This window comes from Colobus angolensis, unplaced genomic scaffold (assembly GCF_000951035.1).
Source record: "Colobus angolensis palliatus isolate OR3802 unplaced genomic scaffold, Cang.pa_1.0 Scaffold39, whole genome shotgun sequence".
Lineage (NCBI taxonomy): Eukaryota > Metazoa > Chordata > Mammalia > Primates > Cercopithecidae > Colobus > Colobus angolensis.
Window position 1 is genome coordinate 4,605,481 of NW_012117265.1, and position 17,780 is coordinate 4,623,260.

General features: G+C 45.6%; 1 protein-coding gene across 1 annotated transcript in view; it reads left to right on the forward strand.

The window, feature by feature from the left end:
* The window catches only part of MUC16 (mucin 16, cell surface associated), a 173,133-nt gene that overhangs the window by 116,858 nt on the left and 38,495 nt on the right, over nt 1-17,780 (forward strand). Inside the window, 16 exon segments of the mRNA XM_011954968.1 lie at nt 188-312; nt 540-607; nt 1,200-1,372; nt 1,704-1,739; nt 2,003-2,065; nt 3,216-3,343; nt 3,570-3,637; nt 4,262-4,434; nt 4,768-4,803; nt 5,055-5,120; nt 6,220-6,341; nt 6,552-6,619; nt 7,205-7,377; nt 7,707-7,742; nt 13,569-13,693; nt 13,791-13,858. Coding sequence (XP_011810358.1) covers nt 188-312; nt 540-607; nt 1,200-1,372; nt 1,704-1,739; nt 2,003-2,065; nt 3,216-3,343; nt 3,570-3,637; nt 4,262-4,434; nt 4,768-4,803; nt 5,055-5,120; nt 6,220-6,341; nt 6,552-6,619; nt 7,205-7,377; nt 7,707-7,742; nt 13,569-13,693; nt 13,791-13,858 — 1,528 coding nt within the window.

Below are 17,780 nucleotides of genomic sequence, written 5' to 3' on the forward strand. Positions count from 1 at the left end.
TTTTTGTATTTTTAGTAGAGACAGGGTTTCACCGTGTTAACCGGGATGGTCTCAATCTCCTGACCTCATGATCCACCCGCCTCGGCCTCCCAAAGTGCTGGGATTACAGACGTGATCCCAGCCTCTATCACAAATTCTTAAATGTTACTCTATTTTGAACACTATTTATTTTGCATCTTCACTATAGCTGCCAGCCCTTTCCTGCTGCTATTCACAATTAACTTCACCATCACTAACCTGTGGTATGAGGAGAACATGCATAACCCTGGCTCTGGAAAGTTTAACACCACAGAGAGAGTCCTTCAGGGTCTGGTAAGAGCCCCACACACCTCATTCTACCCCACTCACCATGTTTAGTCCTGCCCACCTCACCTGTTGCAGAGCACAGAAGATCTCACCTACCTCATCTTGCCCCCAGATATACATGCCCCAACCACTGATGCCAGCCCCACCAACTGTTGCCAGCACTGCCCACCTCCCTTCCACCACACCCCTATAACTTCAGTCCTCCCATTCACCTCCTTCTCCCTCCTCCACAGCTCAGGCCTTTGTTCAAGAACACCAGTGTTGGCCCTCTGTACTCTGGCTGCAGACTGACCTTACTCAGGTGAGAACTGAGAACAGCCAGTCTGACTGATCTGAGAAGTCTGACCTGCTTCCTTTCTGCACTCCCTGGAGATGTCCACAGCACAAGTGGAATCCAGCAGGCAGTGGCTCCAAGACCAATGTGCTTCCTGATCCTAGCACCTCCCACCTCAACTGAGAGATGCAGAGCCCAGCAGCACGACTGGGCTTCTACCTTGGTCATCCCTCTGAATTCCCTCCTTTCTCCTACCTGCCTTTCCACAAGTGGTTAAAGTCTGTTAAATGCTGTTCCCAGGATTTCTCCCAAGAAAAACATGCCTCGTCCACTTGCTTTCATCCCCAGTCCCAGCTCTTCACCTGTCTCAAGTATGAGTTCTCCTCTTTGCAATTTTATAAAAAAGTTTCCACTTTGCAATTTTATAAAAATCCTTGCATCCGTGATTCTGCTCATAGTTGCTGAGAGTCAGTGTACTCAGAGAATGGAAGTGTGGCTTCTCACTTCTCTACCAGACTTCTCATTTCCTCTGGCCCCATCCTGTCCTGCCCTATGGGATCTCAGGACCCCTCCCTAGGCAATCTATGTATTGTCTTTCCCCAATCTTGCCCCCCCCCAGGCCCAAGAAGGATGGGGCAGCCACCAAAGTGGATGCCATCTGCACCTACCGCCCTGACCCCAAAAGCCCTGGACTGGACAGAGAGCAGCTATACTGGGAACTGAGCCAGCTGACCCATGGCATCACTGAGCTGGGCCCCTACACCCTGGACAGGGACAGTCTCTACGTCAATGGTGAGCAGCTGTGATGTGGCTGGAGTCTCTTCCTCCTTGCTGGGAAGCCTCTACTCTCTGCCTTGAGGTCACACTCCCTGCCTGGCTATTGAATGCTCGGCCACGTTGTCTGTATGTGACAGCTGAGGTTGGAACTTCATGGTTTCTATTTCATCTTGGACTGAGTTCTTCCTGGGGATCTGCTTTCTGGATCTGAGGGTGCTGATAGAGAATCTTCAATGGCTCATGTCCTGGGAAATTCCTTCCATTGCAACAGGGTACCCTCACCCCTATATAGTGCCCCACCACTCCTTTAACCCTTACCTACCCTCCTCCCTCCATCTCTATGCAGGTTTCACACAACGGAGCTCTGTGCCCACCACCAGCAGTGAGTATTCCACTGGTGTTCCAGTGCTCCTGATCCTACACCATGCAGAGCAAGAACTGAACCCTCCTCGCATGCCCCTATGTCCTCTATGAGCAAAGGAGCTGGGACAGCACAAGTTATTCCCTTTCCCTTCTGGCTCAAGTCTCTTCAGAGAGAGACCCAGCTCAAGCCCCACATGCAGCAAGGTCCATAAATACTCCTACCTGCTGGCATCTCTGCCATGACAGGGTTTGACACTTTCACTAAAGAGGCCTTCTCCTCAGCTCCTGGGACCTCCACAGTGGACCTGGGAACATCTGGGACTCCAGCTTCTAAACCTGGTCCCTCAGATAAATACAAATCAATTGAATCTCTGTTAGAGCATGCCTGATGACTGTCAACATCTCTGCCATTTTCGCTTAAATAAAGATAAAAAATCCTAGTGAATCTACGGATGAGGAGTCATCTAACAAACTTAATTAAGTGCCTAGTTTCTGTAGGACTCTAGGGATAAGGAAGGGGACACAAAAGAGTTAAAAATCTCTGCTGCAAGGAAGCTTATTTTATTGTGAGGGTGATGGAGGTTGTTGGTGGTGAGGTTACTGGAGATATGACAATAAAAATGGTGATGCTAGTGATGACGGCGATAAGGATGATAATTATGAAGATGGTGGTGGTGATGATGATGTTGGTGGCAGGGGTTATAATGGTGATGCTATGATGATGACAATGGTGGTGGTGATTATGGGAAGGATGATAATGGTGATGGTTTTGGTAGTGACTGACAATAGTAATGATGATGTTGACAATGAGAATAATTATGATGATGGTGGTGGTGGTTATGATGGTAATTATGTGATGATGAGGAGGATAGTTGTGGGGGTGATTATGGGAAGAATGATAGTGGCAAGGATGGTGGTGGTTGTGGTAGTGATTGACAATAGTGATTGCGACGGTTACAATGAAGATAATGATGATTATAATGATGATGGTTGTGATGGTGGTGGTGGTGGTGATGAAAGTAATGATGATATGATAATGGTGTTGGTAATCATGGTGCTGGTGATGATGATGCAAATGATGATGATTGTGGTGGTGGTGATGATGATGATCATGGTAGTGGGGATGCTAGAATCATCCCCACCACGGTTTTGGTCATGATTTTGGTGCTGATGTGAGTGGTGCTGATGCTGGTGGTGATGACAATAATAATAGGGTCACAGTGTTGGTGACATTGAGGATGACAATGGTGATAATAAAGGTAATAGATAATATTTAGTATTACAGAACTCTGAATATGCACCAAGAGGTATGCTAGCTACTACTATTATTTAGTAGGCTTAGTTAGAAACTTCTATCATTATAGTCAAGGGACACATGGAAACTTTTTATTTTATTCTCTCTTTAAATCCCGTTGCATATGTTTAGAAGCAGGCCTTTTGGAAATGTATAAAGTTCTCCAGTCTTGAACATGTCATTTCTTTCCCACCTCCACGGCAGCTGCCAGCCCTCTCCTGGTGCCGTTCACTCTCAACTTCACCATCACCAACCTGCGGTATGAGGAGAACATGCAGCACCCTGGCTCCAGGAAGTTCAACACCACGGAGAGGGTCCTTCAGGGCCTGGTAAGAGCCCCAAGCATCTCACTCTGCCCAGTTCACCTTGTCTAGTCCCACCTACCTCACTCATGGCAGGGCACAGAAGAAGATCTCACCCACCTCCCCTCACACCCAGAGACATGAGCCCCCATCCACTGATGCCAGGGCCACCTACTGGTGCCAGCCCCAATGACTAGTCCCCTGCCCCTACCCCCTCAGCCATCCTACTCACCTCCCTCTCCCTCCCCCACAGCTCAGGCCCCTGTTCAAGAGCACCAGTGTTGGCCCTCTGTACTCTGGCTGCAGACTGACCTTGCTCAGGTGAGACCTTGGAATTGCCAACATTTGTTGCCCCAATTGTTTCCAGTCTCCATGAGTTTCGGCTTCTTTATTCTGCCCTCTCTGTGGTTATTCTCATCAAAGATGGAACTCAAGGAGCAGTGGCTCCAAGACTAATCTGTCTCCCAATATTACCACTGCCCCTTGCCATCCCACCCAAATCAACTGAAAATTTCCACAGGGTCCATCAGAAAGATTGGACTTTCACCCTGGCCATCCCTCTGAATTCCCTCTTTTCTTCCCACCTCCATTGCCTTTAGGTGTTAAATTCTCTAACCAGGATTTCTCTCAAGACAAACATGCCTCATTCACTTGTTTAATTCCCAATTCCAGCTCTTCGCCTGTCTCAAGTCTAAGCTGTCCTGTCCCCATGCCATGAGAATGCAAGAGCCACACTGCAATGTTAGAAAAATTCTTGTATCCACAAGTATGCTCACTGTCCCAAGCTGGACAGTAGTCAGTGCACTCAGAGAATCTAAGTGTGGCTTCTCATCTGTGTGCCAGGCTTCTCATTTCCTGTGGCCCCTTCCTGTCCTTCACTCAGCAATCTTGGGACTCCTCCCTAAACAAAACTTTATTATTATTCCCCTCACCTGCCCTCTCCAGGCCTGAGAAGGATGGGGCAGCCACTGGAGTGGACGCCATCTGCACCCATCACCCTGACCCCAAAAGCCCTAGGCTGGACAGAGAGCAGTTGTATTGGGAGCTGAGCCAGCTGACCCACAGCATCACTGAGCTGGGCCCCTATACCCTGGACAATGACAGCCTCTTTGTCAATGGTGAGCAACTGTGATGTGTTTGGAGCTTTTTCTTCCTTGTTGAGAAGGCCTCTACTCTCTTTCTTGAGGTCACACTCCCTGCCTGGCCATTAAAGTCTTGGCCATGTTGTCTGTATTTGATGACTAATCTGAACTTCATGATTTCTTCTTCATCTTGTACTGGAGACCTTCATCCTCAGGACCTTCTTCCCTGATCTGAGGGTGCTTATAGAGAATCCTCAAAGCCCATGTTCCCTGAAACTCCTTCAATTGCGCCATGGTAGCACTGACCCCTTTTGGTCCCCTACATTTCCCTTAACCCTTATTCACTCTCCTTCCTCCCTCTCTTTGCAGGTTTCACCCATCGGAGCTCTGTGCCCACCACCAGCAGTGAGTATTCTACTAACATTCCAGTGGCCCAAATCCTACTCCAAGCAGGACAGGAGCTGACCCGCTTCTCCTATGCCCCTATATTTTCTTCATGAGGGAAGGATCTGACAGGGTATAAATGATTCCCTTTCCCTCTGGCCCAGCTCCAGAGAGACACTAATCTCAAGCCCCATATGCAGAAATACTCCTATCTGCTGGCATTTCTGCCATGAAAGAGCTTGCTGCTTTAATTAATGCAGGCTTCTCCTCAGCTCCTGGGATCCCCACAGTGTATCTGGGAGCATCTAGGACTCCAACCTCGATACTTGGCCCTTCGGGTAAGTGCCAGTCAATGACACCTCTATTAGAGTATGCATGATGAGTGTCAACATCTCTGTTCTTTTTACTTAAATAAAGATTAAAAATCATAGCAGATTTACTGATGATGAGTCACCCAACAAACTTCTTTGAGCACCCACTCTCTGCTAGGCCCTAGAGATAAAGCAGGGAACACAAAAGAAGTAAAAATCTCTGCCCTCAGAGAGCTTATTTTATTTTGAGGATGATGTGGGATAGTGGTGATGATGATGTTGCTGGAGATGATTACAATAATGATGGTGATGCTGATAACTATGATGTGATGATAATGGTCATTATGAAGATGATGATGATGATGATATTGATGATGGTAGTGGTTTTGACAGTAATGATGATGTGATGATGATGATGATGATGATGATAGTGTTGGTGGTGATTATGGGAAGAATGACTGTGGTGGTGGTGATGGTGGTAGTTGTGGTAGTGATTGACAATGTGATGGTGATATTGATAATGAGGATGATGATGACAGTGGTGGTGGTTATGATGGTTAAGGATGATGTGATGAGGGTGTTGGTGATCATGGTACTAGTGGTGGTGATGTGGATCATGATGGTTGTGTGGTGGTGGTGGTGGTGATCATGATGATGGTGGTGGTGGTGGTGATCGTTATGATGGTAAGGATGAAACAGTGATGGTGCTGGTGACCATGTTCCTGGTGGCAATAGTGCAGGTGATGATGTGGATGATGATGATGATGGTGATGGGGATGATAGGGACTATAATGATCTTGGTTTTGGTCCTGATGGTGGTGGTGATGACAATAATGAAAGTGATGGCTGCAGTGTTGGTGATGATGATGGTGGTGGTGATAACAAAGGTAATAGTATCTAGTATTATGGAACACTGAATATGCACAAAAGGTTGTGCTAAGTATCTAACTATTATTATTTAGCATGCTGTATGAAAAACTTTGATCGTTATAGTCAAGGGAGGCATGAAAACCTATTTTATCACTCTCTTTAAATCTGGTTGCATATGTTTAGAGATAAGTCTATTACAAACTCTTAAATGTTCTCTACTTTTGAACATAGTGTTTATTTCCCACCTACACCACAGCTGCCAGCCATCTCCTGATACTATTCACCCTCAACTTCACCATCACTAACCTGCAGTATGAGGAGAACATGTGGCCTGGCTCCAGGAAGTTCAACACTACAGAGAAGGTCCTTCAGGGTCTGGTGAGAGCCCTGCCAACCTCACTCTGCCCTGCCCACCTTGTCTCGTTCCATCTATGTCACCCATTCCAAGGCATGGAAGAAGATCTCACCCACCTCCCCTCACCTGAGAGATGCAATTCTCGCCCCCTGATTACAGCCCCTCCCACCTTACATCTTCCTCGCTCCTACGTCTTCAGCTCTCCTACTCACCTCCCTCTTCCTCCACCACAGCTAAGGCCCTTGTTCAAGAACACCAGTGTTGGCCCTCTGTACTCTGGCTGCAGGCTGACCTTGCTCAGGTGAGAACTGAGAATAACCAGTCTAGCTGCCCCAAGTGTTCCCAGGCCCAAGGAGTTTGGTCAGCTTTCTTCCTTCCCTCCCTATGGAAGTCCTCAGCACAAGTGGAATTCAGGCATTGGTGGCTCCAGGACCAACATATCTCCTGATCTTACCACCTCCCCCATCAACCGAGAGAACTTGCAGGGCCCATCAGCCAGATACCTTGGTGATCCCTCTGAATTTCTTACTTCTCCCCACCTCCCTCCTTCAGGTGTTAAATTATCTTCCAAGGTTTCTCTCAAGATAAACATCCCCCATCCACTTGCTTTTATCCCCATTTCCAGCTCTTAATGTTTCTCAAGTCTGGGCTGTCCTGTCCCCATGCCATGAGAATGCAGTTTTATAAAATTCTTGTATTCCTGACCCTACTCACATTCCCAGGCTGCCTGGAAGTCAGCATATTCAGAAAATCTTAGTATGACTTCTCATATGTCCACCAGGATTCTCATTTCCTCTGTCCCCTTCCTGTCCTGCCCTCAGGAATCTCATAATGCCTCCCTGTAGGCAATCTATTTAATGTCATTCCCCTTATCTGCCCTCCCTAGGCCAGAGAAGTATGGGAAAGCCACCAGAGTGGATGCCATCTGCACCCACCGCCCTGACCCCACAGGCCCTGGGCTGGACAGAGAGCAGCTGTATTTGGAGCTGAGCCAGCTGACCCACAGCATCACTGAGCTGGGCCCCTACACCCTGGACAGGGACAGTCTCTATGTCAATGGTGAGCAGCTGTGATGTGGTTGGAGAGTCTTCCTCTTTGCTGGGCAGCCTCTTACTCTCTGACTTGAGGTCACACTCCCTGACTGGCCATTGAAGTCTTGGCTATGTTTTTGTGTGTGATGACTGATGTCTTAACTTCATAGTTTCTTTGTCTTGGACTGAGTTCATCCTAAGTACCTTCTTCCCTGATCTGAGAGTACTGATAGAGAATCTTCAAAGGCCCCTGTTCCTTGAAACTTCTTCCATTCCACTCGGGTATCTGTGACCCCTATTTGATTCCCCACCTCTCCCTTAACCCTTACCCACTCTCCTCCCTCCTTCTCTATGCAGGTTTCACCCATCGGAGCTCTGTGCCCACCACCAGCAGTGAGTATTCAACCAATGCTCCAGTCGCCCCAATTATATGCCAAGCAGGGCAGGAGCTGTCCCCTCTTCCTATGCCCCTATGTCCTCTTCATAAGGAAAGGGGCTGGGAGGGCACAAGTTATTCCCTTTCCCTTCTGGCCAACTCCAGAGAGAGACTCAACTCAGGTCCCATATGCAGCAAGGCCTGTAAATAGTTGTATTTGCTGACCTTTCTGCCATGAGAGGGTTGGATGCTTCCTCTGAAGAGGGCTTCTCTGTAGCTCTTGGGACTACCACAGTGGACCTGGGAAATTCTGGGGCTCCATCCCTTCTACTGGTCCCTTGAATAAGTACGCGCCAATGGTACCTCTGTTAGAGCATGGCTGATGAGCGTAAACATCTCTTCCATTATTCAGTCAAATAAAGATGGAAATTCTTTATAAATCTAGTGATGATGAACCAGCCAACAAACTTTATTGAACACTGTGCCAAACCCTGGGGCTCTGCCAAATCCTGGGGATATGGCATGGATCATGAAACAATAATCTTTCCTCTCAGAGAGCTATTTTTATGATGATACTGATGGTGGTGATGATGATGATGATGATGGTGACGGTGATTATGATGATCATGATGACAATGGTGATGGTGGTGGTGATGATGGTAATGATGATGATGGTGATGGTGGTAACGATGGTGGTGATTATGACAATAATGATGGTGATGGTTACAGGGATGGTGATGATTATGATGGTGGTGGTGATAACAAAGGTAATAGATAATATATTAATTTACTGGGTCCTGAATATGCACCAAAGTGCTATGCTCAGTGTTTAACTAGTACTATTTAACATGATTTTTAAAAAGAAAAAAAACTTGAATTATTATAGGCAAAAGAATTATGGGAACCTTTTATTCTGTCACTCACTTTAAGTCCTGTTGAATATTTTTTTAAGTCAATTGCAAACACATTTTCTCTGCTTTGAACGTTGTGTTTATATCCGGTCACCTCAATAGTGCATAAACCTGCTGATTGGAGCAACTGTGTCTTACTCCCTTGTGCTTCCCTAGTATCTACTTCAGGACCTTGTACATGGTAGATTGACAGATTTAGATCTACAGGAAAACATGGATTTTCCCAGGGAAGGAAAGAATGAAGTATGCTTTCTTATAATGTATGAAAACTTTCCTCTTCTACCTTGGTTCAACTTTAGTGTCTGCCATAGTTTACAATGGAAAACTATATGGCATCTGCTGCACTCCCTCATCCATGACAGACATCATTAATTGATTGCAGCATTCATGGCAGACATCACCAATTGATAATAGCATTCATTTTCTCTCAGTTCAAAACAGCTTCAGAATGGTTACCAAAAAAAAAAAAAAAAAATCAGTCACTACCAGTTCAGTTGGAGCTGACTCAGGATTATGGGGCAGAATTCGAGAGAGTTAGGTTCCTTGATGATGTGTAGTTGGCTCTTTGGTTTTCCTAGAAGGCTCAACTCAGGCTCAGCTTGGTCATTGCTGATATCCTTTCTTCCACTTGATCAATTTGGCTGTTGATACTTGTGTATGCTTCACGAAGTTTTTGTGCTGTGTTTTTCAGCTCCATCAGGTTGTTTATGTTCCTCTCTAAACTGTTTATTCTAGTTAGCAATTCCTTTAACCTTTCATCAAGGTTCTTGGCTTCTTTGCATTGTGTTAGGACATGCTTCCTTAGCTCATTGTACTTTTTTATTGCCCATCTTCTGAAACCTGTTTCTGTCGGTTCATCCATCTGATCCTCCATCCAGTTCTGCACCCTTAATGGAGAGATGTTGTGGTCATTTGGAGAAGAGACACTCTGGTCTTTTGGGTTTTCAGCATAGTTTTGTTGATTCTTTCTTATCTTTGTGAGTTTTAGTTTCAGGCTTTGAGGCTGCTGATCCTTGCAGGGGTTTTTGTGGAGGCCTTTTTGTTGTTGTAGTTGTTGCTGATGCTGTTGTTGTCACTTTCTGCTTGTTTTTCTGTCAATAGTCAGGTCCCTCTTCTGCAGGGCTGCTGCAGTTTGCTAGGGGTTCACTTCAGGCCTTATTCATCTGATTCGCTCCCATGCCCGGTCACACGGGGAGGCTGGAGAGCAGCAAAGATAGGTGCCTGCTTCTTCTAGGACCTCTGACCTCGAGGGGCACCAACCTGATGCCAGGAGGATCGCTCCTGTATAAGGTGTCTGACAACTATTGTTGGAGGGTCTCACCCAGTTGACTGGCATGGGGAACAGGACCCATTTAATGAAGCACTTTGTCCCTGGTGGAGAGGGGGTGCTTCACTGGGGGGAAACCCACACATCTGGGCTGCTTGGATTCCTCACAACTACCAGGAGGAGAAGCTAACTCTGCTGGTCCGCAGAGACTGCAGCCACCCCTCCCACTAGGAACTCAAGCCCAGGGAGTCCGAATTCTGTCCCTGAGCCTCTGGCTGGAGTTATTGGAGATCCTGCAGGAAAGCCCTGCCCACTGAGGAAGGCTGGGTCAGGGTAAGCCCTGAAGAGTCACTTTGGCTGCAGACTGCCACAGCCAGTGTGTTGGACTGTGGGGACAAACCTTGGGATGAAGCCATTCAGCCTTACTGGCTCCAGCAGGGAAAAAGCACAGCCTGGAGCTACAGAAAGGGGTGCCGCCTTCCCCCACCCAGGAAGCTTAGCGTGTTAGGCAGTTGTGAGTCCCATTGCTGGCTGTTGCCCCTCCCCCAAGGAACTCAAAAGACTTAGACAGCAGGCAGCTGCAGCCAGTGCTGGTCGCCCCTCCCCCGGGGAGTTCCGTAGGCTTAGGCAGATTCCAGCTGTAAGAATCTGCGCCTTCTGGGATGGGGACACTAGGTCCCAGTGGCATGGGTTCGCGAATGGGATCTTCCAATCTGTGGGTCGCACAGTTCCGTGGAAAAAGCACAGTTTCCCCAGATTGGATAGCCTGCTCACTCACCACCTCCCTTGGCTGCGGGGAAGGGGTTTCCCTTCCCCTTGTGTCTCTCAGGTGGGCCACCACACCACACTGCTCTTCCTTCTCTCCGTGGGTCACTGCCAGCCTTCTAGTCAATTTTGATGAGGGAACCTGGATATCTTGGTTGCCAGGGAAGGATTCACACACTTATTGTGGTTTTTATAAATGGGAGCCTCCGAGCGCTGCTGCTTCTAGCCGACTGTCTTGGCCCCGAGAGCCACATCTATTATTTTTTTATTTTTTGATTATGGCAATTCTTGTAGAAGTAAGGCGGTATCACATTATGGTTTTGATTTTAATTTTCCTGGTCATTAGTGATGTTGAACATTTTTTCATATGTTCATTGGCCATTTGTGTATCTTCTTTTGAGAATTGTCTATTCATGTCCTTAGCCCACTTTTTGATGGGATTGTTTGTTTTTTCTTGCTATTTTGTTTGAGTTCGTTGTAGATTCTAGATATTAGTCCTTTGCTGAATATGTAGATTGTGAAGATTTTCTCCCATTCTGTGGGTTATCTGTTCAATCTGTGGACTGTGAAGGAAAAGTCAATTTCTTACACTAATTTGTCTCACTCATACTTCCAAATGAGATCCTGGGTTGTTTTTTGTTTGTTTGTTTGTTTGTTTTTCTGTTAATCCTTCACAATACTTCTCTCACTTTTTTGAACTTATTGGTTTATATTCTGTTGTCTGCTTCTCTTTTATAGGAATGTAACTTCTTATGGGCTTTCTCTATTATACCACTTGTGGGTTTTTGTTTTGTTTTGTTTTGTTTTTGTCCTCGGATCCATTCTCCAACCTTCCTGTGCTCTGTGGGATAGACGTCTGACTCATGAAAACTTCATTTCCCAGGTTCCCATGCTAACTAGCTGCCTGTTAGGTTCAGCCAATAGGAGGCATTGGGGGGACAATGGTGGGTGGGGCTATTGAAGGGCCAGAATATTTCTTTACCCCACTCCCCTGCTCCCCTTCAAATGTTCCTGGAGCAGTGTAGGACCAATTCCATATATATGGAAGGAAGGCAAGGTGGATAGATGGAAGGAAGAAGTGATGAATGGAAGGAGGAAGGGAGAGAGGATGGATGAGTGGATTGAAGAAATAAAAAAATGGATGAAAGAAGAAAAGGAGGAGGAAAGGTGGATAAGTGGATGGAAGGAAGAAAAGAGAGGTGTAAGGAAGAAAAGATAGATGATGGATGGATGGGTGGATGGGTGGGTGGATGAATGGGTGGATGGATGGATGGATGAACAGATGGGTGGGTGAGTGGGTGAATGGATGAATGGATGGGTGGACAGATGGATGAACGGATGGGTGGGTGGATGGATGGATGGATGGATGGATGGATGGATGGATGGATGGATGGATGGATGGACAGATGAGTGGGTAGGTGGATGGATGGATAGATAGATGGATGGATAAATGAATGGATGGATGGATGGATAGATGGATGGATGGATAAATGGATGAATGGATGGGTGAAAAGAAGGAAAGAAGTGAGAGAAGGAAGAGGAAGGATAAATACATGATAGAAGGTACAATGAGAGGAAGGAAGTCAGCAAGAAAGAAAGGATGCATTAATAGAATGAAAGATGGAAGGGAAGAAGAAAGGATGGAAACAGAGAAGGAGAGAAGGAAGAATGAACAGAAGGAAGTTCAGGAGAGAGAAGGAGAGAAGGAAGAATGAACAGAAGGAAGTTCAAGAGTGATGAAAAGAAGAAAGGCAGGGAGAAAAGGAGAGGTAAACTTTTCTTCTAGCGGTTTGTCTTAAATCTTAGCTTGGCCGGGCGCAGTGACTCATGCCTGTAATCCCAGCACTTTGGGAGGCTGAGGCGGGTGGATCACAAGGTCAGGAGATCGAGACCATCCTGGCTAACACGGTGAAACTCCATCTCTACTAAAAAAAAAAAAAAAAAAAAAAAAAAAACTAGCCGGGCGTGGTGGTGCACACCTGTGGTCCCAGCTACTCAGGAGGCTGAGGCAGGAGAATGGCGTAAAACCTGGGAGGTGGAGCTTGCAATGAGCCGAGATCGCACCACTGCTCTCCAGCCTGGGCGACAGAGTGAGACTCCATCTCAAAAAAAAAGAAAAAGAAAAAAAGAGAAAAAAGAAAAAGAAAAAAAGAGAAAAAAGAATCCTTAGCTCATACTTCCATAAAGTTCCACACAGAGGGAGTGATTAGAAAGCATTTGTGATATATTTTATATAATAAACATGTACACCATATTGACCTGTGTGCCCAGCAGTGCTTACACGCTTTACAATGATTAACTTGTTTAAGCTTTATAACAACTGTTGAGGCAGGAATCATCATTGTGAACCACTGTCATCTCATTTTACAGATGAGTAAACTGAGGTGCAGAGAGGTTGGTTATGGCTGCAAAGATTGTTGGCCATGTTAACCAATGCAGAGAAGATTAGCATACCTGGTTGTGAGTGCAGGAGAGAGAGAGAAATGGGAGAAAGGCAGAGAAGGATCAAGGGGGAGACAGGAAGAGAGAGAGAGAGAATACATTTTTTAAAAATGTCTGGAGTCATGCATGACTTTCTGCATCAGTGTGGTAATACGGAGCCTTTCTCCTGGGAAAGATCAGAATCACTGGTACTTTTTACAGAATCTTCTCTTCCTGCATTTGGGTAGGACCCCATCTGGACATCCCAACTCATTAAGCATACCCTTACTGGCTGCTGGAGATGTCTCCATTAAAAGTCAGCCTTGGGCTTATTGAGAGGTAGACACAGGGTCTTTGGAACACACTGCCCCTGCCCTGTCCCACACCACCCCCTACCCACCGATCATCCTCCCCAAGAGCTTCATCTCTCTCTCTGTCTCTCTGTCTCTCTCTCTCTCTCTCTCTTCCCCCTGCCCTAGCCGGGGTGGTCAGCAAGGAGCCATTCACACTGAACTTCACCATCAACAACCTGCGCTACATGGCGGACATGGGTCAACCCGGCTCCCTCAAGTTCAACATCACAGACAACGTCATGCAGCACCTGGTGAGAGGCCTGCCTCCCCCTGCAGCACTGCCTTGCCCATCCTACGCCTGTTACCTGCCTGCCCCTGACCAACCCCGGCTCCCTTCTCCCTCTGCAGCTCAGCCCTTTGTTCCAGAGGAGCAGCCTGGGTGCACGGTACACAGGTTGCAGGGTCGTTGCACTAAGGTGAGAAACTCCCCCACCCACAGCCCACCACCAAGAACTTAGGGTTCTGACCGGGAGGGCCCTCTTGGGTTGGGGTGGGCTATATTTTTTTTTGTCTTTTTATCTTTCTTTCTTTTTTTTGAGATGAAGTTTTGCTCTCGCTGCCCAGCCTGGAGTGCAATGGCACAATCTTGGCTCGCTGCAACCTCCGCCTCCTGGGTTCAAGTGATTCTCCTGCCTCAGCCTCCAGAGTAGCTGGGATTACAGGCATGTACCACCATGCCTGGCTATTTTTTTTGTTTATTTGTATTTTTAGTAGAGATGGGGTTTCTCCATGTTGGTCAGGCTGATCTCGAACTCCTGACCTCAGGTGATCCACTCTCCTCCGCCTCCCAAAGTGCTGGGATTACAGGCGTGAGCCACCACATCCAGCCCCATTCTTTTTTTAAAATGGATTTAAGGAGTGCAAGTGCAGTTTTTGTTACATGCATATATTGCATAGTGAAGTCTGCAGACAGTAGACTTCCAGACAGTAGCTTTTAGTGTACCCATCACCCAAATAGTGTACATTGTACCCATTAAGTGAGGTTCCCCACCCTTCTCTCACTCTCCCACCTTTCTGAGTATCCAGTGTCTATTATTCCACACTCTATGTCCATGTCCATGCTCCCACGTATAAGTGAAAACGTATGATATTTGACCATGAGCTAATGGACAAGGAGTCCTTTGGCTCCCACTTATACGTGAGAACATGCGGTATTTGACTTTCTATTTCTGAGTTGTTTCACTTAAGATAATGGACTCCCATTCCATCCATGTTACTGCAAAAGACATGATTTCACTCTTTTTATGGCTGAATAGTATTTCATGGTGTATATATATACCACATTTTCTTTATCCAGTCTTCTGTTGATGGACACTTAGGTTAGGTCCGTATCTTTGCTATTGTGAATAGTGCTGCAATAAACAAACACAAACATATCAGGTGTCTCTTTGATATAATGATTTCTTTTCCATTGGGTAGATCCTCAATAGTGGGATTGCTGGATCAAATGGTAGTTCTACATTTTTGTTCTTTGAGAAATCCTCATACTGTTTTCCATAGAGATTGTACTAATTCACATCCCACCAACAGTGTATAAGAGTTCCCTTTTTTTTTAATTCTTGCCAGCATCTGGTTGTTTGGTGTTTGTCTGGTTGGTGGGTTGGTTGGTTTTTGTCTTTTTAGTGATTGTTATTCTGACTGGTATAAATAACTTTTCTATTTATTCCTGACAATTTGATTTTTTGACATATAAAAATTGCTTGCATTTAAAATGTACAACTTGATATTTTGGTATACATTGTAAAACGATGGCCACATTTCAGCTAATTAATATATCTATTACCTCTACATAGTTATCATGTTTGTACCCTTTGACCAACATCACCCCATTTGCTCCTCCTCCCAGCCCCTGGCAACCACCATCCTACTCTCTGCTTCTATGAGTTTGACAATTTTAGACTCCACCTGTAACTTCGATCATGTGGTATTTGTCTTTCTGTGCCTGGCTTATTTCACTTAGCCTAATGTCCTCCAGCTCCATCTATGTTATCCCAAGTGGCAGAATTTTCTTCTTTTTTAAGACCAAGTAATATCTCATTGTATATGTGTATGCCACATTTTCTTTATCCATTCATCCACTGAAGGTCATTTAGCTTGTTTCTATATCTTGGCTATTTTGAGTAGTGCTACAATGAACATAGGAGTGCAGCTATCTCTTTAAGATACAGGTTTCATTTCTTTTTCTTTTTCTTTTTTTTTTTTTTTTGAGACAGAGAGACTCTGTCACCCAAGCTGGAGTGCAGTGGTGCAATCTCAGCTCACTGCAAACTCTGCCTCCTGAGTCCAAGCAATTCTTGTACCTCAACCTCCCAAGAAGTTTTGCTTTTGCTACCCAGGCTGGAGTGCGGCGGTGCGATCTCAACTTATCACAACCTCTGCCTCCCGGGTTCAAGCGATTCTCCTGCCTCAGCCTCCCAGGTAGAAAGTATTACAGGTGCCCAATACCAAACCAGGCTAAATTCTTTTGCATTTTTAGTAGAGAAGGGGTTTTGCCATGTTGTCCAGGCTAGTCTCTAATTCCTGGCCTTAAGTGATCCACCTGCCTCGGCCTCCCGAAGTGCTGAGATTTTATAAGCAGTAACTACCACATCTGGCCTCATTTCCTTTAGATATATATGGGTTGAGCTATTCTCAGAGGGTCCTTTTCTGCATCTATTTTTTAAAATCACATTATTAATTTTTTATATTGTGGCAAAAATACATGTAACATAAAATCTGCCATTTTAACCATTTTTAAATGTACAATTCAGTGACATCAATTATATTCACAATGTCATGCAGCCATCACCACTATTTATTTCCAAAACTTTTCCACTGGGTAGATCCCCAACAGTGGGATTGCTGGGTCAAATGGTAGTTCTAATTTTTTTTGTTCTTTGAGAAATCTCCATACTGTTTTTCCTTCAAGGTTGTACTAATTTACATTCCCACCAACAGTGTGTAAGAGTTTCCTTTTCGTGCATCCTTGCCAACTTGACTTTTCTGGGTCACTTTGCACTCTCTTAGTATTCACTAGATACTTCTCCATTCATATTTTTACTCAACCTATGCCCATGGCACCACTCCTCTACCATTCCCACTAACCATGTACAAGAGTTTCCTTTTCTTGCATCCTTGCCAACTTGAATTATTTGGGTCAGTTTGCACTCTCTTGGTATTTACTATTTACTTCTCCATTTTTATTTTTGCTCAACTGATGCCCCTGGCTCTGCTCCTCTGAGGCAGGTGCTGCGTACTAGAGTTATAAGACAGATGCTGTCCCTGCCCTCACCCAGTGGAGAATAGATGCTAAACAGGAACATAAATATCTAAGGAAAGTGGCTTCAAATGGGGTAAAGTGATATGAAACATAAACAAATAGTGAGTAATGGGAAGAGCAACTTTACCCAGGATGAATCTTGGGCTGTGTCCGAAATGGCCATGAAAACTGTTCCAGGCAGGGAGAACAGCATGAGAAAAGGTCTTGAGGTGCAAATGAACTTGGCACGTTCTACAAACAGCAAAGAGGCCAGTGTGGCTGGAGCAGAGAGAAAGCAAGAAGGAAAGAGAGAGAGGATGAGACCCAAGACATCAGCAGGGTTGAAGGGCCTTGGAGGACTTGGATTTTTTTTTTTTTTTTAAGATAGAGCTTTGCTCTTGTTGCCCAGGCATGATCTCGGCTCACCACAACCTCTGCCTCCTGTGTTGAAGCGATTCCCCTGCCTCAGCCTCCCGAGTAGCTGGGATTACAGGCTTGCGCCACCACATCGGGCTAATTTTGTATTTTTAGTAGAAATGGGACTTCTCCATGTTGGTCAGGCTGGTCTCAAACTCCCGACCTCAGGTGATCCGCCCGCCTCAGCCTCCCAAAGTGCTGAGATTATAGGTGTGAGCCCCTGTGCCCAGCCTGGATTTTTTTTGTTTCTAAATTGTAGTAACATACACATCACATTAAATTTACCATTTTAGCCATATTTCCCATTCAGTGGCATCAAGCACATTCGCATTACTGTGCAACCATCACCACTATCATACATCTCCAGAACTTTCTCATCTTCCCAAACTGAAACTCCATCCCCATGAAATATTCACTCCTCATCCCCCTCCTCAAGCCTCTGGCACCCACCATTCTACTTTCTGTCTCTGTGAATCTGATGATTCTAAGGACCTTCTATGAATGGAGGAATCATATGCTATATGTCCTGGTTTATACTGTATGACTGGCTTATTTCATCAAGCACAATGTCCTCAAAGTTCATCCATGTCGTAGCATGTGTCAGAATTCCCTTCCTTTTCAGGGCTGAATAATATTCCACTTGTATGTAAATGCTATATTTTGTTTCTCCATTCATTAGGACT